Source organism: Tasmannia lanceolata, unplaced genomic scaffold, assembly GCF_043159265.1.
Source record: "Tasmannia lanceolata isolate RefF3 unplaced genomic scaffold, GAP_Taslan_0.1 ptg000021l, whole genome shotgun sequence".
Taxonomy (NCBI): domain Eukaryota; kingdom Viridiplantae; phylum Streptophyta; class Magnoliopsida; order Canellales; family Winteraceae; genus Tasmannia; species Tasmannia lanceolata.
Window position 1 is genome coordinate 10,168,334 of NW_027518698.1, and position 24,069 is coordinate 10,192,402.

The 24,069-nt window shown below is 39.9% G+C and overlaps 2 protein-coding genes across 9 annotated transcripts in view; one reads left to right on the plus strand and one right to left on the minus strand.

The window, feature by feature from the left end:
- Positions 1-24,069, plus strand: part of LOC143855494 (OVARIAN TUMOR DOMAIN-containing deubiquitinating enzyme 12-like) — a 56,018-nt gene that overhangs the window by 9,051 nt on the left and 22,898 nt on the right. For all 8 annotated transcript variants that reach the window (XR_013237887.1, XR_013237888.1, XM_077365615.1 and 5 more), the window contains 4 exons: positions 3,462-3,816; positions 3,917-4,095; positions 4,576-4,649; positions 5,967-6,021. Coding sequence is in view for 6 of the 8 variants with exons in the window: in XM_077365615.1 (XP_077221730.1) it covers positions 3,492-3,816; positions 3,917-4,095; positions 4,576-4,649; positions 5,967-6,021 (633 nt within the window). In the remaining 2 variants the exon portion in view is untranslated. The remainder of the gene's footprint in view (positions 1-3,461; positions 3,817-3,916; positions 4,096-4,575; positions 4,650-5,966; positions 6,022-24,069) is intronic.
- On the minus strand, positions 7,950-10,410 carry LOC143855388 (uncharacterized). The gene is made up of 4 exons (XM_077365505.1): positions 10,364-10,410; positions 9,889-10,250; positions 8,671-9,736; positions 7,950-8,568 (listed from the first exon to the last, which is right to left on the minus strand). The coding sequence occupies exons 1-4, from the start codon at positions 10,408-10,410 to the stop codon at positions 7,950-7,952; spliced, it is 2,094 nt and encodes a 697-aa protein (XP_077221620.1).

Sequence of the window (24,069 nt, forward strand, 5' to 3'; positions counted from 1 at the left end):
CGGTACTTTAACTTATGTGATTGTTTCTAATTGTGTATTTGTGTTTTTTTTTTCGAATGGTTGTGTGCTTGTGTATTTGTGTCTATTCTAGCATTCCTAAAGTTTTATTGTAAATTTCCATTGACTTCCATTAACTTTCATGATTTTACAATATTTCCAGACTTCTATAACGATTCGAAGTACTTCCACTACTGTGGGGATCAAAGTCCATATTGAAACCGGCGTTTGAAACCTTGTTCTGAAAAGCATCCACGCTAAGAGTGATACAGTGATCCACTCCAATTTTTACAAAATAAGTTTTCAGACGAAATGTTTTGTACAAAGAACCTGCCCTTGCATCTTGCTAATGTTGTGGCGAGGATCTTAAAAAACTTCACTAGGCTCACTTTGCCACATCGTCTTCAGATAAACATAGGAAGGGAAAAACACAAAACCTGTCCTTAACGTTCTATCGATATTCAGGAATTGCCCACGTTGTTATTTGATTTGCCCTCTGTTCGCCAGAGATCGAGATCGAGGAAGAATCGAACCCATAGCACCGCTAAGCTAAGAGCAAAGACGGGTCAAATGCGTCACTCAGAAAACCAGCGAATCCATGAAGTGGAAGGGTTGGGCCCACGTGAAGCAAACCCAGACAAAGCGCCTGGCCCGGACGGATGATTTGATAACGTTAAGGTCCTCACCTACCAAGGATGTCTCCGTTGACCGTTCATAGGGTCCAATTCCGTAGATAATTTTGTTCAAGCACTTCAATGCGTGAATATGTGTTTCAATATGAATTTCTTGATTTTTGATCCCCGATGGAAGCTTCAAAATCAGTGTTTAAAAACTTGTATTTGGAGAAAAAGTCACCTTACCGCTCAGCCATGCCGCCAAAACGATTCAAAATAGATATAGATAAAAATATTCTTTTTTTATTGGATTCAGTTTTTCTCTTCGGTTGATTCTATATATTTTCAATTTGGGCTCTATTTAATGATTGACACAGAGTTTATATTAACTTAGGTCAGCCAAAGGATTTCCGAATTAACTCGATATGACCAAGCCAAGATGACTCGGTCGATTCACTTATTGACTAAGTGAGTCTTTAAACAATGTTCCTCAGGCAAGAAAAAAAAGGTGGAACTGTATTTTATAATTTTGGACAAAGTGAATATGAGTCAGTTGAAATGAACTAGTGAAGGTTTGGCCAAGATGAAAATTGCGAGTTAGACCTTTTTCTCGACTCACACGCTAGTTTGAGTTTCGTCTTGGCCGAAACCATTACAGCCTGGATGAGTTGTCTCTCTTTCTATGCGATTTAAACCTTGGTACTCTGTTGAAAGAAAAAAAATTATGTTTGTATTGCCACTCCGGGAGCTTCTATGGGATAGTTTAGAAGTGCCTTTTCCACTTAGTCAGCTAAGATTGCAGTGGACAAAGCGTGTATCATCTTCTCAGTGGGGGTTGCTTCAAGTAAAGCTTTTCACCATGGGCTATTGTGAAGGTGATAGAAAGCTTGGTGAGATGACTTGGTATGGGTTTTTTTTTTTTTTTTCTTTTTTTCTTTTTTGAATTATTATGAAGATATAATTAATTTAAAAAGCGTAAGGCATAAGGAAGATGCAAGAAGGTATAATAATACAATGGAGAGGAGGAAAAGCGAAACGGTTTTTAAAGAAGCCTTTAAAGAGGCATCTATTGGCCAATATGAAGCTCTAATCTATCTGTCGCCTCCTTTTCTATAGTTACCTTAATATCATCAACACTATTCTGAATGTGTCTATGATAGGGGTTTAACTCTTTATTTAGATAAAAATATTTCCAATATGCTCTTTGCTAGGTTCAACAAGCTTGGCATTATCTAATGTGGGACCCCCAGGAGCTTCCCAAGACTTTAAGAGATAGTGTGATCCACCAAAAATTCACCCCTATTCCATTTCCTTGAAAATTACCGATAGGGGCAACTTTTTAATTTTGGGCAGTTGACTATAGTCAAACTGTCCCACATGTCATTTTATTCTATTTGGTTTTATAAGAATTTTGTATCGGGGTCCAACTTGGTGGTCATCATGGCTCTACGCTTTTTGGTTTGAGCTTATTAATTTTTAGTCTTTGTAAAAGTTTCCTAATTGGGAACTAAGTCTTTTGGTAAGTTAGATTCTACTTAAAGTAAGTTGCTATTTCTGTTCTAAGCCTTTTAGAAAGTCTTAATTGAGTCCTCTAGTTTTTGTTTGTCTGTTTAAATAAAGTAGGGTAGTTTCCGATTTCATGGTATGCTACAAAGTCTATAATAAGAGATTGTGATTATAAAGTATAGGTATCTAAAAAAATACTAGTTGTCTAAGAAAGGGAGTCAATGTCTAATTGCTAAGTGTGGAATGCATGTTCCTATTGTCACCAACCTGAACGCGTTCATTTTTTTTGGCGGCCCAAGGTTTGTGGAAGTGGCTGCCAATCTGATCAAGCTAATTCCTATGGTCCTCTGCCACTCCATTCATTAGTTTTATAAAGAAAGTACAATATGAAGTATGAGTACAATATAAGGATGAAAATTTAAAGAATTTTTTAAACACTAATTAAAATAATTAATTTTCAATATAAAAAATTTGGACTTCGTCGATTGTTAGATTGGGCAATAAGAACTCTCATATATTAAAATTTGAAGCTAACATGCACATATGATTAGTTTTTATTCAGAAATATACTTTTTCCATTTTTCAAAACCATAAATCCCTGAAAAATAAATTCATGCACTAATCCATGTGCAAACGCATCAAATTTGTAATTAGTTGATGCATATGCACCATAATTGAAGAAACAAGCGGCAAAACATAAAATAAGTACTTTCTAAGAAAAAAAATGAGAAAACCCAAACTTTTTTTTGATGAGTTGAAAACCCAAACTTCTGTATGCACTTTGGTCGAAATTTTAACACGTCGACTGAAGTTCTATAATTTACATATTAAAATGCTAGCATTTCGGTCAATGTGACTTAATGTTACTGAAATCTATGTGTGTTAGACTAAAGGATTATGTGAGGGTGGGAATGGAAATTAAAACATGTGGGCCGTTTCATGTGGGCTTCGTACGACATTGAGAGCATGAGTTGCACTTTTGATGTTGGCATCCCTTTTCTAATGGATGGATATCGATCTGGCGTGGAAGTTTGACCCATAGTGTTGCATGGCTGTGCCTCATCAGATCAATGGTTTTGATTGTCAATTGTGTGCACCACAAGTATAATAGAACAGGACTGCCCAAATTAATTTTGACATGTATTTGGACTCTACTCAATAATAAATTTGCACCACTTGCATTTTGAAAAACATGCCTAGCTGAGTTGCTGTAAGAGTACAGCATTGTGTTTATTCTATAGGACAATGTTGGATTAGATATATTATCTTTAGAGATGTTTGGCATTACTTGAAGCTACTATCATTGGTTGGGGGTATTAATTCAGTTTCTCCATTGATTACCAGCTTTCTGCTTGAAAATTCTATTTAAAGCCGATGATTACCTACGAGCAAGATCCGGATGTTGTTCGGTGGGGCCTCGATCTTCTCGACGGTGATCCATCTTCAAACTATGAATATTGTGGAGCTGCTACTCAAAATGCCGACTACTATGATGGAGAGTATGCCAGAGAATGCCATTTTAACACACAGTGTGCTACTGTGGAGAATGATGAGATTATTGCACATGCCCTTCAGGAGGAACTATCACAACTTGCAGTCGCAGAAGCATCCGGATCTTCGCATACTGGGGAAGAGCATTTACAAGCATCCATTCTTGCACAAGACTGGCTTGGTCTGTCTACGAGAAACTTTAGTTCAGGTATTGGGATAGTTTGGGACTGCTGGTTTGATCTATTGATAAATTTGTTAGATTTCCTTGAGCTTTCTTCCGTTGTGATCATATCCTTTATCATATGCAGGGAATACGGGTAGCCAGGAGGACGACACAGATGATATGAAATCGTCTAGTGCATGTTCAAGCCCCGGAGAAAAATCATATGATGGAGAGGAGCGATCTTGTTCACTAGAGCTAGCAGATGATTTTTTCGCTCTAGATGGTGAAGTAGGCAAGAGGTTGAATCAGATGGTTCCTGTTCCTGTAAGTTTTTGCTGGTTTTTGGAGTTCAAATCTCTCATTTAATGATGTATGATATGATTTTTTCAAGATAGTTTCTGTTTTTTTTTAATATTCTCATTGTTTTTCACTTTTTACATGCTTTCCTAAACCATGAATCCATCTCCTCCATCCACCGAAAACTAATTCTGGCCCGTAAACTTGGCTAAGTTGTTTTTCCGAAATCTACTACCGTTCCTGAGTCAGAAATAGAAAGATAATAAGCCCAACATTTCTCATGATTTCTAAAAATGATGCAAATGTAATTCTTACATTTTCTCTATCCGGATCTTCCCAATTGATTGATTTTACATTTATTTGATTGATTGATTGATTTTACATTTTCTCTATGAAGTAGTTCTGTTTTTTTCCCTAATTATATGGCTGCTATGTTAAGTGTTTTCTTGGCTTAAGTTCTAAATCACTAGCACTCCTTTGAGTATTGTAATATTTGGTTTTGTGCAGCATGTACCTAGAATTAATGGAGAAATACCTTCTGTTGATGAAGCAACTTCAGACCATCAAAGGCTGCTAGACAGGTATAGTCTTTAATACCCCTGGAAAGCTATGTTGCATCAGTATGGATACAAGTGTCGGAATCCGACACGGGCATCGAGTGTCGGATTCGGCAAACCACAAAAAGAACGATTCGTGGATTCGCCAAAAATATCTTAATCAATTATCAAATTTTATTTTTTTACATAATAATATGGTTATAACAAGATATATTAAAATTTTGATACGTTAAGTATATATACTCAACTCAACTCAACTAAGCCTTTGTCCCAAACTAGTTGGGGTTGGCTAATGAATCCTTTAGAAAATTTTCATGAAGAAAGTGAACGGATCTACCCGATTCAAATTGACTAATTCTAATCCTGACACTAGTTGGGTTCGTCTACATGGATCATTTTCTTCCATTCTATCCTATCCAAGGTCATGTTCTCTGTTATGTTCCTAGCCCTCAAGTCTTTTCTCACTGTTTCTACCCAAGTTGTTTTCGGCCTACGCCTACCTCTTTTTACTCCATCAACTTGGCACGAGTCACTTCTTCTCACTGGAGCATCCAAAAGCCTACGTTGGATATGCCCAAACCATCTTAAGCCACGCCCACCTTTTTACCAAGGTCTTCATTTTTAATTCGATCTAACCTTGTGTGGCTGCACATCCATCTAAGCATATATACTATTTTTATTTAAGAAACTTACTATTTTTTTTATCTTTATTTAAGAAACTATTAGTATGGGTAAAACTCAAAATATGCGGTATTTGAAAAGTTTTATTTTTTGAATGGTATGGTAATTGTAAAGTTGTGGTTGTAGTATTCAGGAAAAACAAATAAAAAAAAATCTAGAAGTGTCTCAAAAAATCCTGAAGTATTGGAATCCTAGATAGCATATTGTTTTCTTTTCATCACATCCAAGTATTCTTCACGAAGTGGTAATAAGAGCAGCTTACCATGGAATAGTTCCTCTGTTGGGTTTCTGATCAATATCTTTTATCCTTGTGACTGACCATATGCATATCATAGCAATCTTTAACCTTTGGGAGTTGGGCTTATGATTGAAAGAGGAGTAGGGAAAGAAGACGCCATTGATTCTTGGATTTTCTTGTTAGAATATGAAGCTCCCCATTTTAATCTCCTTCCCCACATCATTTTCTTTTTCGAACAATAAGTTCAATGAAATCATTTAGAAATTACCCCCCTACATTGTTGTGACATTACATTCTTTACACTATTCTACGAGCTTTGTACGTGTACATATCATAATATGTTTAGCAGGTGTTTGGATCATGACACTTTGCTATATTCTCTATACCATGTTTGATCATATGATATTTCGTCTTCTCTGTAGGTTACAGTTATATGACTTGATTGAGCTTAAGGTTCAAGGAGATGGTAATTGCCAGGTTAGTTAATTAGATTCTGTTAACATCACACTTTTTTTTAGTACTGTATGTTGCATGGAAATACTGTGCCACCAGGGAATCTGTAGATCTGTACTTGGATTGTTTTCCATGTTAAGAGTAGAAGCAGAAAATCACAAACTCAAAATTGTTGATGTGGCTGTAAAGTATTTCTACTTCGGCTTTTGTTTAGTGGTTCGATGAGGGGCATCCTACAACCACAGCTTTTTATCCTTTCTAGGTCATTTAGCCTAAGAATGGTGTTTTGTTGGGCGTACATTAATTTCAAATATTTGAACACCTTGTCCCCTATATCTTTCTGTATGTTTATTAACAATTAATAAAGTCACCTTTTATTCAAAAAAATTAATTTCAAATATTCAATAGAACTTCACTGCATCTGTTGAGGCTATCCATGGGGACTGTATATATTTGTTTACCTTTGATCCCATAAAACCATTAGTCATCTTGTCCAAACTAATCAGCCTGCATGTTAGTTTATTTCTAGCAGGTTTTCCTGTCTATTTTGGCTTGTTCTGGAATCTGGTTCTGTCTGACCCTGTCATTATCAAGTAATTAATGGTGTTTAAAATTATGAACAGTCCTGAGTCCTGAAAAAAAAATAAAAATGACACGGGCATTTCCTTCCCATCCAAAAAAAAAAAAAACTAAATACCCTTTTTTGAAGGTCAGAGTGACATGGGTGCCTGTCAGTAGACTAAGAGACACACCCAGATGTTATGGGAACAATATCTTGTAGATTTCTAATGTGTCTCTCACAACCCTATTTGTGGTGTAGTTTAGGGACCTCGAATCAGTACCCTTATGATATTTCCATAAGATACATACTTGAAAATGGGTGCTGAACTCACACTGCTTTGTTTAAATATTTGCCTTCCTTTACTTGTTTTCTCATGTTAGTTGTTGTCAAAATATCACAAGGGAGTGCAAATATCATTTTCATACTCAGAAACTAAATGTTACAATTAGCTATCTAGAGTCTAGACTACATGTAAACCATAATGCAAGTTTTTATGATATACACTGCCATGGACAAAGAAAATCAAAATAGTTGGATTTTTAAGGGAAGGTACACTACTGAACTACGAAACAAGGTTAGGATATCGCTACATGATATTAAGATTTCCTCCTATGATGGTAGACTTCTCATGAACCCCAAGCTATACGGATGGACCATATCTGAGCTTTACACATCATTTGAGATATACCACAAGAAATATCAACATGAAAGCGCCTGAGTTTAATGGAAATAACGATGCCGAAGAATGTCTTGGGTTCTGGTTATATGCAATAGAGGAATATTTTGATTGGTCAACATGATAGATGAACAGACTGTCAAATTTGCCGGGATGAAATTGGTTGGGCAAGCTAAGGTACGGTGGATGAACTTGGAGAGGAAACAACATCTGTAGGGTAGCCACCAATACTCTTTGGGAAGAGATGAAGAATTAGTTAAAGAAAAATTATTTTGCAGGAAGACTTCCAAAGAGATGAGTTGTTGTTTAGATCTAGGTGCATGCTAGGGAGAGAAAAGAAGTAGAAGAAGAAGAGAAGTAGAAGTAGAAGAGAGGGAGAACTCAAAGTTAATCAATCAATTAATCATAAAAAACTAACAAAAAAGTCATAAATTAGCCTATATAGGCAACCTAGGAAGCACGGGTACGGGGTACGGGTACGACACGACACGGGTACGCGGGTACGTGATTTTTCAAAAAACCCGGGTGCGGGTACGTTCGGGTACGTAAAATATAATAATATTTTTTATTATTTTATTATATATTTATAAAAATTAAAAACAATTAAAGAACAATCAAATTACAATTAACATCACCAAAATAGCAAAATCTAATATTACTCCATATTTCATAAGTTCCAACTTCCAACTTTAAGTACAAGATGTTACGATCGCATCATTCATTAGATACAATGTCCGTCGCCTCATCTCCAATATCATCATCTACATCATCTGTAAAAACAACGGCTTCAAAATCCGGCTCATCGAGTGAAAGGCTAGCAACTTCAAGCACCCCAACATCGTCAAAAGAGTCAAATGAATCTCCACCTATGTCCCACATCCTCGTCTCTCCCTGTGCATACTGTGGAGATCGTCTTGATAGAAGACGAAGATTACTATGAACAAAAACCAAGTCCTGAGCCCGTTGTGGAGTTATCTTGTTCCTTCTCAAAGAATGCACAAAGGAGTAAGTGCTCCAATTCCTCTCGGCACAAGATGAAGACGAAGGCTGCATAAGAAGCTTCAAAGCTAAGCTTTGAAGCATAGGAGCACACGTACCGTGGACAGCCCACCAATCATCAGGCTCTAAAGTAGCTCGGTCATTGATGGAATCAATGTCATTGAATAATCCAGACTTCATAGAGAAGTGGGCAAACTCCACATTAGCCTTCATGCGATCTGCTGAATTGGGAAAGTACCTTTTGAGGCACTTTACCCTCTCTGCATAAATCTCTGTATCCTTATGTGGAGGAACACGATTTGAACTGGCACTAAGCCATTCTTCGCTGTAATACCTTCAAGAATAGAAAAAATAATTTAGTTTCATGTTAAAAGTAGGAAATAAAGTTCACAATGAACATAACTATTAATCTAAATAAAATTTGAAGTCTCCTAACCTTGGATTCAATGAATGAGCCAAGCAATGAAGCGAAGTGTTGCTCTTGTTCCAACGATCAAAAAGAATTTCTTGCACCACTTCATAAAAGCTAGACTCTTCTTCTTTTCTCTTTGCTTCCTTCCTATAGATTGCCGTCTTCACTTTCTCAATCATCGTGTCCCACATATCATAAACCAAATGAAGACAAGGCTTATCCGTGTCACACTCTCTTAGCATGTCATACATAGGAGATGTAAAAGAGAGTATGTAATCGATAGAATCCCACCAAATGTCATCTAACACCTTCTCTTTCACAAACTTTGCTTTTCCTACATCATCATCTCGATAGCAATTCCATTTGTCACTAATCACCATCGATTGTAGACCTTGCTTTAAGAGTTTAAATCTCTTAAGCATCACAATAACACTCGCAAAGCGAGTCTCGGCAACAGAAAGCAACTTCAAACTATTGAAGTCGTTGAATATGACCAATCTCATCGAATGATTCATGATGAAATTCTTCACTAGCATGACATCTCCCGCAATATCCGAGATCCAACTACATTCTCCATAGGCAATTTGATTTACTTCCACATTCTTTGCCGCACAAATATTCTTCAAAGCAAGATTGAGTGTGTGCACCACACACGGGGTCCAAAATATGGAAGGAAATTGAGCTTCAACAAGTTGTCCGGCCGCCTTGCAATTTGGAGCATTATCGGTAACTACCTGGACAACCTTATCATGTCCAACCTCATTAATGACTTCATTCAATAAGTTAGCAATGAAATGCTTGTCTTTTGTCTCCCCCGAACAATCTATCGCCTTAAGAAACATAGCTCTACCTTCCGACACCGCCATGAAGTTAATGAGAGGCCTCCTCTGTGAGTCGCTCCATCCATCACTAACAATGCTCACGCCTTTCTCCCTCCACGTGTCTCTAATAGGTTGCAACAACCTATCAATATTAGCCCTCTCTCTTTGAAGTAGAGTTGTCTTAAGCAAGTTGTACCCCGGAGGCAAATACCCCGAAAGCGCATTGTTGGCGGCAAAAGTGTAGGAACTAGCATAGTATGGGTTTCTTGCTAGTGAAAGGGCAAGCCACCGGAGTAAAACATCCTAGCAATCTCGGCATGTAGTTGATCACGGGCCGCCATGTTGAAAGCTTTTTCAAGTGCACTCACATTTCCACTTGTCTTTCTCTTCTTCAAATCATAACTTGGAGCCACAAACATACTTGTGCAACCCAATGATCCAGTACTCGACGATGGCGGCAATGGCACTTTCCTGGGAGCATTTTGCTTCATAATCTCTTTGCATTCTTCCTCAAACCTTTGCATTGCAAGTAGATCACTTGCTTTCACTTTAGGACATGGTCCGATTCCTTGTCCCGCTATCTTCAACAAGTGCGCCCTAACCCTTGTGTAAGAGCTACTGAAACTCTTACTGCAAAAATTGCATTGCCACCTCACATTCCCTCCACCCTTAGGATCTTTATCAAATCTAGAGACATGCTTCCATAAAGGCTTCGACAAATCTTCATCAGTAGAAGACGTATGTGCGGCTTGGGCGGCGCTACTAGCACCGGATGAAGACATTCTAAAATATATTAAACAACAAAAACAATTTTAGTATGCAACGTTGCAACCCAACAAAACAAGGGACTCTAATTCTCAATTACACAAAGTGAAACAAACAAGGTTACAACTTACAAGACAACACCAATTGTAAATTTGTATACACAACCAAACATACCCATGTAAATTAAGCAATTGTATACACAACCAAACATACCCATATAAATTCAAAAGGCAAGTGGCAAATGGCAAATGGCAAATGGCAAATGGCAAATGGCAAATGGCAATCCAATGCAATGCAATTATAAATTTATAATGAAGCAATTTTATACTCTCAAGTCTCAAGTCTCAACAGGTATTGGCGTATTGCATCCAAAAATCAGTTTTGGACTCTCAAGTCTCAACAGAGTAACAGACAACAGGTATTTGCACCCAAAAATAAGTTTTGAACTCTCAACAGTCAACACTCAACAGCCAACAGGTATTGCACCCAAAACTCAGTTTTGGACTCTCAACAGCAGCCAACATGTATTGCACCCAAAAATCAGATTTGGATTTTGAGAACAGATTGTGAGTCCGAAGCTGATTCTTGGACTCAAAATTAGATTCAACAGATTGTGAGTCCAAAAATATGCTTTGGATTCACAATCTGTTCTCAAAATCCAAAAGTCAAAACAAACAGGGCCCAATAATCATTAATCTGTTTTGGACTCAAAATCGATTGACAAAATCCAAAAAATGTTCTCAAAATCCAAAACAAACAGGGCCCAATAATCTGTTTTGGACTCAAAATCGATTGACAAAATCCAAAAAATGTTCTCAAAATCCAAAACCAAAACAGATTAATGATTATTGGGCCCTGTTTGTTTTGACTTTTCGATTTTGAGAACAGATTGTGAATCCAAAGCAGATTTTTGGACTCAATAACCTGTTTTGGAATCAAAATTGATTGACAAAACCCATAAAAAAAAACAGAGAAAGAAAGAGATACAGAGTGGGAGAGAGAGAAACACAGAGAGGAGAGAGGCTGAGAGGCTGAGAGAGAGAGAGAGAGAGAGCAGTAGAGAGAGAGAGAGAGAGAGAGAGTGAGAGAGAAATACCTTTAATAGAGTGGAAGGGATAGCCGGAGAGAGTGCCGGAGGTTCCGTCGGAGGGAGAGCCGGAGAGAGAGAGAGAGAGAGAGAGAGAGAGAGAGAGAGAGAGAGAGAGATGAGTTGCAGGTTAGGGTTTTAAAAAAAACCCAAATCGTTGCTTTTAAGTCGTGTTTTTTTTAAACCCCCCCCTTTTACTCCAAACACCCCCCTTAAGTTTGGTTTAAAAAAAAAAACAGATAAACGTGTCAGGTGCGTGGGGGGCGCACCCCAAACGCACCCGACTCGCAAAAATCCATTTTTTTTAAACATTCCCTCGGGTGCGTACCCGGGACGTACCCGAACGTACCCGTACCGGATACGCACCCGACACGGGTACGAGGGCTTTTTAGGGGTACCCGTGCTTCAGAGTAGGCAACTAACAATCATATGTGACTAAAACACCCCTAAAATCCCTAAAAGATCAAAATAACCCTAATAATCTCATATAATCCTCAAAATATCCCTAAGATAATAAAAATATGTAAAATATCTCTATGGGGCTCCCTGAGTGCCGCCCCGCCTTGAATAAGTCCGTAACGGATGTCTAAGATCCCTGCCAACTCCCCTACTGGAAAGAATTGTCCTCCGGAGAGTGAAGAGTGTGATACTGCTCCAAGATGTCAGGGTCCAAATGGCGAACTGGTGAAACTTCTCCTCTGTAAGCCAAGTAGCGCCGGAATCTGGTTGAGGACGCCACTTGAAGAGATAGCACTGAAATCCACCATGGTGTGACGTAACCATCTCATTTGCAAGTATAGCATCGATATGGTCGGTAGGAGTCGATGGAACTGGCGGAACCATAGGCACTGAGGCTGGAACAGAAGAGCCGGCAGTCTGACCTCTAGAAACATCCCACAGCCTAGGAGGAGGCTCAAAGGTACCTTGATTTGGGATACGGTCTTCTATATTGAAGATGGGGCTACTATTCATATTAGTAAGTCTAATAAATATGCATTAGGGCTGTATTTACGAATGATACAAAAAAGGTCCAATGGCTTGAGCATGTAACTTTTGAATGAGTTACAGGGATAACACTCAGGACACACACGAACCATTACACAGGACCCTTCATTAGGCTCCTACGATGCACATCAACAACTAGTTTATAATCAACATTACTCGTAGCAATCCTACGATGTCGATTGAAAGGGTCTGCCTTTCAAAGATCGTCGATGGGGCTACTATTCATATTAGTAAGTCTAATAAATATGCGTTAGGGCCGTATTTACGCAGGATACAAAAAAGGTCCAATGTCTTGAGCATGTAACTTTTGAATGAGTTACGGGGATAACAGTCAGACACACACGAACCATTACATAGGCCTCTTCATTAGGTTCCTACGATGCACATCAATAGCTAGTTTATAGTCAACATTACTCGTAGCAATCCTACGATGTCGATTGAAAGGGGCTGCCTTTCAAAGATCGTTGATCAGATGTCGGGAAGGTGCTGATCGGGAGCTGGAACATGATTGAAGGCCTGGTGGGTGCTGTCTTTTGTTGAAGACGGGATGGATGTACTCGGTTGGACGCGTAGAACAACTTCCGTGTTCAGGTCAAGGCCTAATTTAGACCCGAAAAGGTCTAGCAAAGAGAGAAAATGAGATGGAGAGAGGAGAGAAAATGAGAGAAACTAGTAGGGGTGCAACTCGGGTCGGGTTCAACCTGAAAAAAGGTCGGGTCGGGTTCGGGTTGAGGGTTTGGCAACCCGACCCGAGTAAAACCCAACATTTTAATTATTTTTTATTTTTTTAAGCTTAAAATCTCGGGTCGGGTCGGGTTCGGGTTGGAAAAATTGGTTCCTTGGGTCGGGTCGGGTTGGCCTCAACCCAACCCAAACCGACCCGAGTTGCACCCCTAGAAATTGGAGAGAAAAAAAGTAAAATATGCCTCTTGTCATATAGAGAGAGAATGAGTGGAAAGTGAGAGAATGAGTGGGAAGAGAGAGAATGAGATGACTAAAAAAGAAGAGAGAGAGAGAGAGAGAGAGAGAGAGAGAGAGAGAGAGAGAGAGAGAGAGAGAGAGAGAGAGAGAGAGAGAATTTCTCAGTATTTTTCCTTTATTTTTTATGTGCTTTTTTTTTTCTTTTTTTTTTTTTGCTTTTCAACCTTTGCTTTGTAACCTATGACTACATGTCACCTTATTTGTGACTACAAGTTACCAAAATAAAGATAACGATCGAAGTCAAAATCAAGAAGTTGCATATTTTTCAAGAGAAGGAAATGTGGTGAAGAAGTTGTGCAGAGTTTTAGAAGGAAAGTTGGGTGAATGTGCATGTGATTCTCCATCTTCCTTTTCCTTCCCAAGCACGTAACCGAGTCTCTCAGGGTTACTTTTGTGCAGAACAGGAACGAATGTTCTAGGCGGAGAAGAAGATGCGGCGTTGATCAGCGAGCTGGTGTTTCGCCTGAAAAATCACCGGAAAACCCAAGATGGTGACTTCAGAGGCAGGGTTGGTGTGGTTCTGGACTGAGAAGGGGTTTGGGGCTAGCTTGTGCACCTAAAAGAGGGAAGGTCGGCTGGTTTTAGGGACTGTTTATGCGCCTAAATTAAAGGATTTGGGCGTAGGGGTTGGCTGGTAGGAGGATAAAATAGAAAGGCAATAAGTGGGCTGAAACTGGGTGAAGGACAATGGTTCTCGGTTACTAAAGAAGGATGGAGATTGGGTATCTTTAGGGCTAGGATTTGCCGACTGAGGGCTAAGGATTAAGAAGTCAAGGGACTGTATGTGGGACTGTTTGGGTGTAACAAGGAAGGAGGGCTAGGTCTATGGGCTTTGATCGGCTGAAGCTTTGGTGAAATGTGGTTGGCTGTGCTATATGGTACGGAGTAGGGAAAGGATATGGAATTAGGGGTTGCAGGGGACTGTTTCCTAAGGTGTAAAATGCCTAATTTTAAAGAGTTTATGGTCGGTTTTGAAGGATGTAGGTGCAGGGTTAAAGAGGGTCCTCAGGTGGGTGTGTTGGGTGAAATATGAGAAGGATTGGGTGGAGCAAAGAAGAGGTAAAAAAGGGAAGTCCTGAAGGTTGTCAAGACAAAAAAGGTGGGCTGTTGGTTTGAAAGGCTAAGAGAGGCTTTGGGACTGGTTTGAGACTGAAGATGGTGGACGGTTTGATGAAGCAAGGAGCAGGTCTGCTGATGATGTTGGGTGATGGTGGCTTGACTCGATGATGTCCGGCTATTGGTGGTGTTGCCTTGAATCTTTCGCTCTGGTACCAATTTGGTGCAGGCTAGGGAGAGTAGTAGCAGAAGAGGATAAGAAATTGAGAGGAGAGCTCAAAGTCAATCAATCAATCAGTCATTAAAAGCTAGCAAAAAAGTCATAAATTAGCCTATATATAGGCAACTGACAACAATAAAAGACTAAAATACCCCTAAAATTCCTAAAAGACCAAAATAACCCTAATAATTCCCCAAATATCCCTAAAACAATAAAATACCAAAAAAAAAAATCCCTATAGGCCCCCGAGTGAGAGATCTGATGGACGTCTACGACCCCAACAGATCTCTTGAAAGGTTTAGAAGCTTAGATCTATGCGAAAACATTGAGAAGAAAAAGAACAATCAGCAACGATGGAAGAAGAGGGCAACAAGGTAACCCACCACCTAAGACCAATCCTAGGGTTGCTAGTGTCAAACAAAACTCGAAGCAAACTTTGATGGAACCGACAGTATTAAGGAAAAGCTTATACTGGAACGTCATGAAAAAATGCAAAGGATGCATGCATAGTTGTCTGCCCGTGACTCGACTGGTGACTCGATATCTTAATTTCATGACTCGTGACTCTACTCGACTCATGACTCGTAAGAGTTTTTTACATAAAAAAAAATTTAGTTGAAAAAATATAATTATATCTTGAAAGATGAAGCATGTAAAAAATACAACCCAATTGCACATATATAAAGCATTAAGCCAAAAATATCTATCTATCTAATCTAAAATATATATACTAAGCATGTAACTTTCCAAATGCCTTTCGCCTTTTCCAAGAAAAGTTTTTCCTAGAAAGTATTTTCCCCCACACCATGTTTTGAACTTTGGATGGAGTGGGGCCCATATTCTATACCCAAGAATGACAAAGGTAGGGTCCACTATTTTACGCTTGATATCGTGGGACCGACTATGTTACACCTCATGCTATGATGGGGTGGGGCCCAATAATTTAATGACCATGCCTAGGATGTGTGGGTCCCACGCCCACCATCTCTACCCAAACTAATACAGAAGGTGGGGCCCACCATTTTACCCATAATGTTATTGACGACGTGGTGTCCACCGTCCCTACCCAAACCTATGCATACTGGAGCCCATCATTTTACTTCTCATGTTTTGATGGCGTGGGGCCCACCATTTTACACCCATGCAAAGCATGGGACTGAATACTAGTAAATAATTATATGCTTGTAACTTGACTGCACAAAAATAATTAAGTTCTAAGTTCCAACTTCCAAGTTTTCAACCATCAAAACAAGAAAGCCTAGGCCTAGTGACTCGATTTGACTCGTGAGTCTTAGTTTTTTTAGTCTACTCGTAACAACTCGTAAGAGTCGCCAGATGACTCATAAGAGTTGCCAGATGACTCATAAGAGTCTTCAACATAGGCAGAGTCTTCAATAGAGGCGACTACCTCGAAAGTCCAATGACTCGACTTGACTCGAGAGTTGACTCGGACGACTCATAAGAGTTTAGCAACTATGGATAAATGTCTGAAGATATATAAACATGTGCAAATGTATCTCCCAAAGAAAGCTTACAAAAGTTGCTATCTTTGGCTTCTAATATTCATTCATAAACATGTACAAATGTATCTTCCAAAGAAAGCTTACAACAAGTTGCTATCTTTGGCTTCTAATATTCATTCATGTTTCTGCGAAATGATTGCTCGTAAATAGCTCAACCTCAAGCCATTGACAAGAACCGCGATTGTTATCTAAAGTTAGCCTGTGAATACTTGGCTTGTTTATGTGTTTGCGGGTAAAGAAGACACTACTACTACTCAGAGTGCCTGGAGAGGAACAGTTGCTAGTGGAGCGCTACGAAAATTTTAAATGGTGGCTGGGGAAACTAGTGCTGTACAAATTACAAAGATAAAATTAGAAAAGGAAGCTGAAGAACTTTAAACAAAAAAGACATATGAGATTTGATATGGAGGACACCACAACTCAAGAAAATGCATGATTACGATTTGCTATATGTGAGATCCAACATTACTTCACGGAAACTATGTCACTACTAATAAAGGAGCGAGAGGTTGCAAAAAGGAGAGCTGAACAGCTCTTGGATGTCATTTTTTTCCTGCACAATACTTGATCAAAGGAGCCGCTGATAATATTGTCTGTGGAATTTAAAGGGCCATTTTTAAGTCTCTACAACACGATTGAGAACGACGATGATGGAATCGATGATTCCCCAAAGAAAGATGAGCCAACTTTTTGTCTAAGACCCAATGGTGCAGCTTAAAGAATACATCAAGAATGCATTCAATGACAAGACTATATCTATTAGAACCGATTATAAGACATATATTGTTCGATAGACATACTGGAAGCGATTATAAGAAATATCTTGTTCGATAGACATACTGTAAGTAGAATGGTTCAATTAGAAGACTATATCTATTAGAAGAACTGATTATGTGAAATATCTTGTTAGATAGAAATACTGTAAGCCGAATGGTTCAATCCTTGGCCATTTCCCATCTTGTTTTGATGATTCCAAACACATTTGATTTTGTGTTTTCTAATTAGTTTGCTCATGTAAGTTGTAGACTTTTATAATTCAATTGTTTAAGGAGTCAAGGAAGCTTGGATCAAGGTGGTGGAGCCTAATTGGAGTATCATTGAAGTGCAAAATCCCTTACAAGATCCAAGGAGCAAAGAAGACGAAGTGTTGAAGGCAATTGAAGATCAAGCCAATTTCAAGTTGTTTTAGATTGTAAATCCAATCCTTAGCTTAGGGTTTATTGAGGCACACAAACAAGCATCAAATAAGTCCCCAAAATATGTAAAAAGATAATTCAAAAACCCATGGACCATTGCCCAAAAGAGCCAAAGTTGATATCCAAAAGAAGTGGAAAATGTGCAAGCCGACCCGACCGAACCACCCTCGGTCGATCAAGAGGCTTTGGCCAGGAACAGAGTCCTTGTTTCCGTCGACCGAGTAGGGCTGGTCGACTGGGTCTGGCAAATTTTCATTTTCTAACTGTTGAGGCTATAACGGCTAGTTTTTGGGTACTTGTATTTACCAAAATACCCCTAAAACGGCTAGTTTTGAGTTTAAAACCGATATAAGGGTTCCCCAAACCATGAAACACAACTCTAACACTCTTAAATGATTTTTGAACTTATTTAGAGTGATTTATACTTGGTAGTGCCTCAATTGATCAACAAGCAAATGATTGGATATAGGAGCTTACTTGTACATCTTCTCCAATAACCTCGTAACCCCTGTGAAGGGATTTTTTGTAATCGGCAAGTGTTCGGAGACGCAGAACCTTTTCTCCGTGGTGAGGATTCCCACCAAGGTTAAAGCAATTGGATTGTAACGGTACGATCTTCATCGAAGTTAAGAAGATCATATAGGGAAGCCAACAACCAATTTGTTGGTGGAGTGGAGTAGGCCTTTGAGGTTTGTTAGATGATTACATGGTTGAAAGAGAAAAAGAGAGTTGATGAGAGAAAGGGAGAGAAGGCATGAGAGACAGAGAATTGCGTGAGAGAGTGACGAGTCTAGGAAACTATATTTCCTCCAACAAATGTACAATAACCAATTGTGGACCTCTTGTCTGCTGGACACCCTGCCCAATCTGCATCAGTGAATCCCTCTACTCTCTCATGACCATTTTTCCTAAAACATAAGCATTTTCCTAGTGTGCCCTTCAAGTATTTGACAATCTGAATACTGCTGCTCAATGAGAGGTGCGATGAGAGCTCATAAATTGACTGACCACTGCTACGTCATATGAGATATCAGGCCGAGTGATTGCCAAATAAATTGACTTTCCAACCAGTCTCTTGTATCGACCTGGATCATCCAACAAGTCTCCTTGATCTGGAAGGAGTTTTACATTTGGATCCATAGGCATAGACGCTGGTTTTATCCCCATGGAACTTGTCTCCTCTAGAATCTCCAAAGTATACTTCCTCTGTGACAGAGAAAGACCATAACGAGAGTGTGCTACATCAATGCCAAGAAAATATGTAAGAAAGCCCAAGTCTTTTGTTGGGAATTCTCCTTGGAGGAAAGTCTTCAATCTATGTATTCCACCTTTGTCATTCCCAGTGTTCACAATATCATCCACGTAAACAATAAAAAATATATAACCAGCAGTGGACCGGTATCTGAAAACAGAGTGATCAACAACACACTGCTTCGTACCAAAGCTGCATCATTGAACCGTCCGAACCATGCCCTCAGAGATTGCTTTAGCCCATAAATTGCTTTCCTAAGGTGACAAACTGACGAACCCATCTCCCCTTGAGCAACATACCTAGGAGGTTTCTCCATATATACCTCCTTAGTGAGGTCGCCAAGAAGGAACATATTTTTAACATTGAACTGATAGAAGGGCCAATCCCGGTTAACAACAATGGAGATGAGAACTCTGACGGAGGGTATCTTTGTCACAGGTGAAAAGGTCTCCTGATAATCGACCCCAAATGTCTGAGTATAACCTTTTGCGACAAGTCGTGCTTTAAGGCGTGTTCAATGGTTCTATCAGGCTGGTACTTAACAATAAACACCCATCGGCATCCAACCGGCTGTGCTCCAAAAGGTAGAGGAACAAGTTGCCATGTTTTATTAGAATGTAGGGCAGCCATCTCGGCATCCATGGCAACCCGCCAGCCAGGATGAGCAAGTGCCTCCGAAATTGTCTTAGGCACATAAACAAACGAAACACTAGAGACAAATGAGCGAAACAAAGGCGAAAGATGCTCATAAGAAACAAACTGCGAGATAGGGTGAGTAGCAGTACGAGAGCGAGTGCGAGAAGCAATAGGAGAGGAAGTACCTGATGGAGTATCATCCGATGCGAAGAGGATCGGCTGACGGAGATGATGGCTTAGAAGTCGGAAGGACAACCTGTCGTTGTCCACGATTATAGACTATCGGCGCAGAGGTGCTAGGGTCCACTGGAGAATCTGTAGTAGGCTTCACTTGAGGTGTATCCCGAGTAAGTTCCTTTCAGAGGTGCTAGGGTCCACTGGAGAATCTGTAGTAGGCTTCACTTGAGGTGTATCCCGAGTAAGTTCCTTTGAATCAGAAGGCTCTAATGGAAGACAGAGTTGGCATCTCAACCTGAGCAGTAGGAGGATAAGAAAAGTATGGAATATCCTCAAAGAAAGTGACATCTGCAGAAGCAAAGGTTTTCCGCAATCACTTGTAACCTTTTTGAGTTCGAGAATAACCCAAGAAGATACATTTCTCAGCACGAGGGTCCAGCTTGTCTAGGCCAGGGACTAATTTATGAACAAAACATGTACAACCAAAGATACACGAGGGATCAAGGGAAAGGGATCACCTAAGGGATAAAGTGCAGATAATGGTGTCTGGCCAGACAGAACAGAAGAAGGGAGACGATTCTCTAAGGAGCAAGCCGTGAGGGCTGCATCACCCCAATAAATCTTGGGTACTCGCATTTGAAACATTAAAGTGCAAATCATATCCAATAAATATCGTATCTTTCGCTCGGCAATATCATTCTGTAGCGAAGTATAGGCACAAGATGACTGGTTGATGATACCTCGTGAATCAAGAAATTGGTGAAAACCACTACGGTGAGAGAAATACTCTTTGGCATTAACAGCACGCGGGCAAGAAATAGAGCATTTAAATTGATTAGCAATTTTAAAGTAAATACTACGAAATGCATTAAAAGCTTCAGAACGATCTTTAAGTAGAAACAACCATGTAGCACGTAAAAAATTATCCACAAATGTAACTAAATATCTAAAACCATGTAAACAAACAATACGTGAAGGACCCCATATGTAAATGAATAATTTCAAAAGTTCGGGATGACCGACGAATACCACGAGAAGGAAAAGACACTCAATGGTGCTTTCCCAAGTGGCAAGACTCACAAGAAAATGACTCAATAGAACTATTTATAAATGGAGATTTGCTAAGTTTTTCTACAGGAGGGTGGCCCAAACGATAGTGCCACTGATAAGCATCAACTGATGTACGAAGCGCAATGCCAGCACATGTCGAATCAAGATTGTATAAGCCACAAATCTCACGGCCTAAACCAATACAAGTCGCAGTATTCAAATTTCGAAAGATGCAATAAGATGCAAAGAAAGAAACAAAACAGTTTTGATTTTTTGTCAATTGACGCACAGACGAAAGACTTACAGGAAACGAAGGAACGTAAAGAACAGATGATAAAGAAAGGCTGTTAGAGATGAATACGACACCAACCCCTCATACAGGTGATGTAGTACCATCTGCTAATGTAACAGTATGAGGGGTACTAGATGGAGCTGTCTGGAAAGAAGAAGATGAAAATTACCAGTCATATGGTGAGACACACCTGGATCAATGAGCCATTATCCAGAAGCAGATCTAGAAAGCAAGCAAGACGAACTACCTAGTTGGACAAATGTGGCAGTGGGATACTTGGGTCGATCTTGTAGACGCACAAGTTCCTCATATTCAACACTGTTGACCATCAGGGAGTCTGTAGAGGGCAATGTAGCGGGAGCAACCAGAGCAGGAGGTGGACCAGCAGAGGCGGCAACAGATGCAGTAGCAGGGTGGTAGAGGTGAAGCTCTTGATATAAATCATAGCAGTACTCTATACTGTGGCTATCCATATGACTGTGGGTACAATATCGAGACCCACGACCACGACCTCCCCCTAATGACCACATCCACGTCCAACACCATCACGGCCACGGACACGACCAAATCGACCAAAAACACAACCACGATCACCGGCAGTAGAAGTAGTAATTGCAGATCCATCAACACGCTGGTCACTGGTCGGTACAACCCTCATACGCTGTACCCTAGAAACTGTGTCCGGAAGAGATGGAAGTGAGCCAGAGCTGACAATTTGCTGGCGAAGCTGAAGATAATCAGGACCCAAGGAGTCTAGATAGCGAACAACACACAACTCCTCCTGACGCTGGGCAAGGAAGGCAGGATCCGTGGTGAATGGCTTAAGCAAGTCAAGCTGCTTACAAATGACAACATAAGAACTGTAATGATCAGAGATGGGCATGTCTCCACGCTAGAAGCCAAACTAGCCAGAGAAGAGGTCACACACTCGTGTGACATTATCAGCACCAGAGTACAGTCGCATCATAGTCCCAGACCTCGTTGGAGAAATCAAGATACATCATATTTGCAGCCACTTGTGGCTCCATGCAACTCCACAGAAAAGACCTAATCACGGCATCCTCCTGTTCCCATCTCTCATAGGAGGGATCAGTGGTGGTGGTGTGGTGGGGGGGGTGGCACGCTTAAGAAAACGAACCTTGCCCGTCCAAGAAGGTAAGTACGCACCATCCTCTTCCAAGGAGGGTAATTCTTCCCATCAAGTCGTATGGAGTTCATCTGAAGAGGGGCCTCCACATGGGAATAGCTAGTAGTAGTGGGTAGTGGAAGAAGGGACCTCATCTACCTTCAGGGAGGCCAGTTGCTGTGAAGATGAATCTACTGTGTTCATAATCAACCACGAACAATAGTTTGCAACCGCAGCAATAATGTCGAAAACAACTGACAGCAAGCAACCTCCAACACACGGGAAAGTAACACTATCAACCCACTACCAAGCAACCTGTGAGATGAATATCATAAATCATCCAACAACTCTACAATGACCACAATAGCTCCAACAACAACCAACAACAATATGAAGCACCACAGTAGCTCCAACAACAGTCAACAACAAGGAGGCTACAACTTATGTAGCAAACCAATAACAAATCAACCAACAACAATCTGAGTACCACTATGGCATCAACAACAATCAATAACATCCAACAACTCCGCCAACAAGTCAACCAACAACAAGTCGAGTATCTCTACCGCATATACAACTCATGTAGCAAATCAACAACAAATCAACCAACAATAATCCGAGTACCACAATGGCATCAACAACAATCAATAACATTCAACAACTCCGCCAACAAGTCAACCGACAACAAGTCGATCACCACAAAAGTACCAACAACCACCATCACCAAATCTACCAACAACAAATTAAATGGGGAAGAGGGAACTTATTTCGATCATAAATAAATGGCGATTAGGGACTGATTTGAAATAGAAGTTGAGTTAGGGATAGGATTAGAACAGAAGGAGAGGTTGTAAGATTAGGGATTGATGAGTTTAGGGTTAGGGATATTCGAAAAATCACATTGAAGGACTTAGGGTTAGGGATTGAATTGAAAGAAAGTGGAGATTTAGGATTGGGAGTGGACAAATAGAGGAAAGGAAGGGGGGGGGCAGAATAAAGAGGAGGGGATGGTGGACGCCGGCTAGGGTAGGGATGGGAAGGGGTATGCAGTTAGGGTTAGGGTTAAAAACCCAAAAAAATGTAGGGTTAGAGAGGGGTGAAGGGGGCGGTTACGGTAGGGAAAGGGTTAGGGTTGGTTGATGGTAGGGGATTAGGGTTAGAGATTTAGAGTTAGGGTTTATGAAGACCCCTCCACCCCCCACACACACAAACAAAAGGAGAAAGGGGAAGTGGTCGACTAGGGTTAGAGATCAAAGAGAACAGAAAAATAGTACCTTTAGGGAGGGAGGATCACCTCTACCTTATGCCCTGATACCATGTTAAGATGATTACATGGTTGAAAGAGAAAGTTGATGAGAGAAAGAGAGATAGAGAAGGCGTGAGAGAGTGAAGAGAGAGTTGCTCGTATCCTCTCTCCCGCACAAGATATATTATTAATGTAATATATTTACAAAGTGACATAAATGCCCCTATGGGGCGTGAATATGACCAACAAGGTTAAAGGACCGAACTGCTATAAATATTTGGTGCACTCTCTCTAACTCTATGTCCTTTACTTTGTTATTGCACTTAGATTTAGCTTTGGTTGCTCAATTGTTTAATTGATCTTTTAACTTTAATTAAGCAAAAAACTGGACTTTGTTTTTAAAAGGTATTTGATTTAGTGAAACCCAATTCACCCCTCTCTTGGGTTGCCATCTTAAGTTGGGCCATCTATGTTAAACAAATACCCTGTCCAGAGGAAGGACAACCCTTCTCTACTCTCATGTGAATTACTACAAATGAATTCCAGGAAGTACTATTTACCCCTATGACTATTATTATGTTCATCAGGCCAAGTCTTTTTCAAGTGGGGAGAATGATGGGACCATCCTTCACAAGAATCAAGGAGTTCGGAAGATAGGGCCCACCATTATTGGGTATTTTTCAAGCAAGGGAGAATGATGGGACCATCCTTCAGAAGAATCAAGGAGTTAGGATGATGGGGCCCACCATTATTGTTAAAATGGTCTTTTTTTTAGTTTTAGGGTGTTATTTCAGTCTTTTTATGTCATTAGGGGTATTATGGTCTTTTTTTGAATGGCTATTATGGTCTTTTTGTTATAAAGTCACTTAAGTTACTAGAGTTAATATGTCATTAAATTGGGGTCCATCATATATTACGAAAATTCAAACTGGGTTATAAGTACTTTTTGACTGGGTCATATTAGAAGTTTGACTAAGTCTTGTTGAGAAG

Coding starts and splice junctions, on each gene's coding strand:
- LOC143855388 (XM_077365505.1), bottom strand. CDS start 10,410: ATGGGTATGTTTGGTTGTGTATACAAATTTACAATTGGTGTTGTCTT. Junction 10,251..10,363: donor TTTACAATTGGTGTTGTCTT/GTAAGTTGTAAC, acceptor AATATATTTTAG/AATGTCTTCATCCGGTGCTA. Junction 8,569..8,670: donor GCTCATTCATTGAATCCAAG/GTTAGGAGACTT, acceptor CTATTCTTGAAG/GTATTACAGCGAAGAATGGC.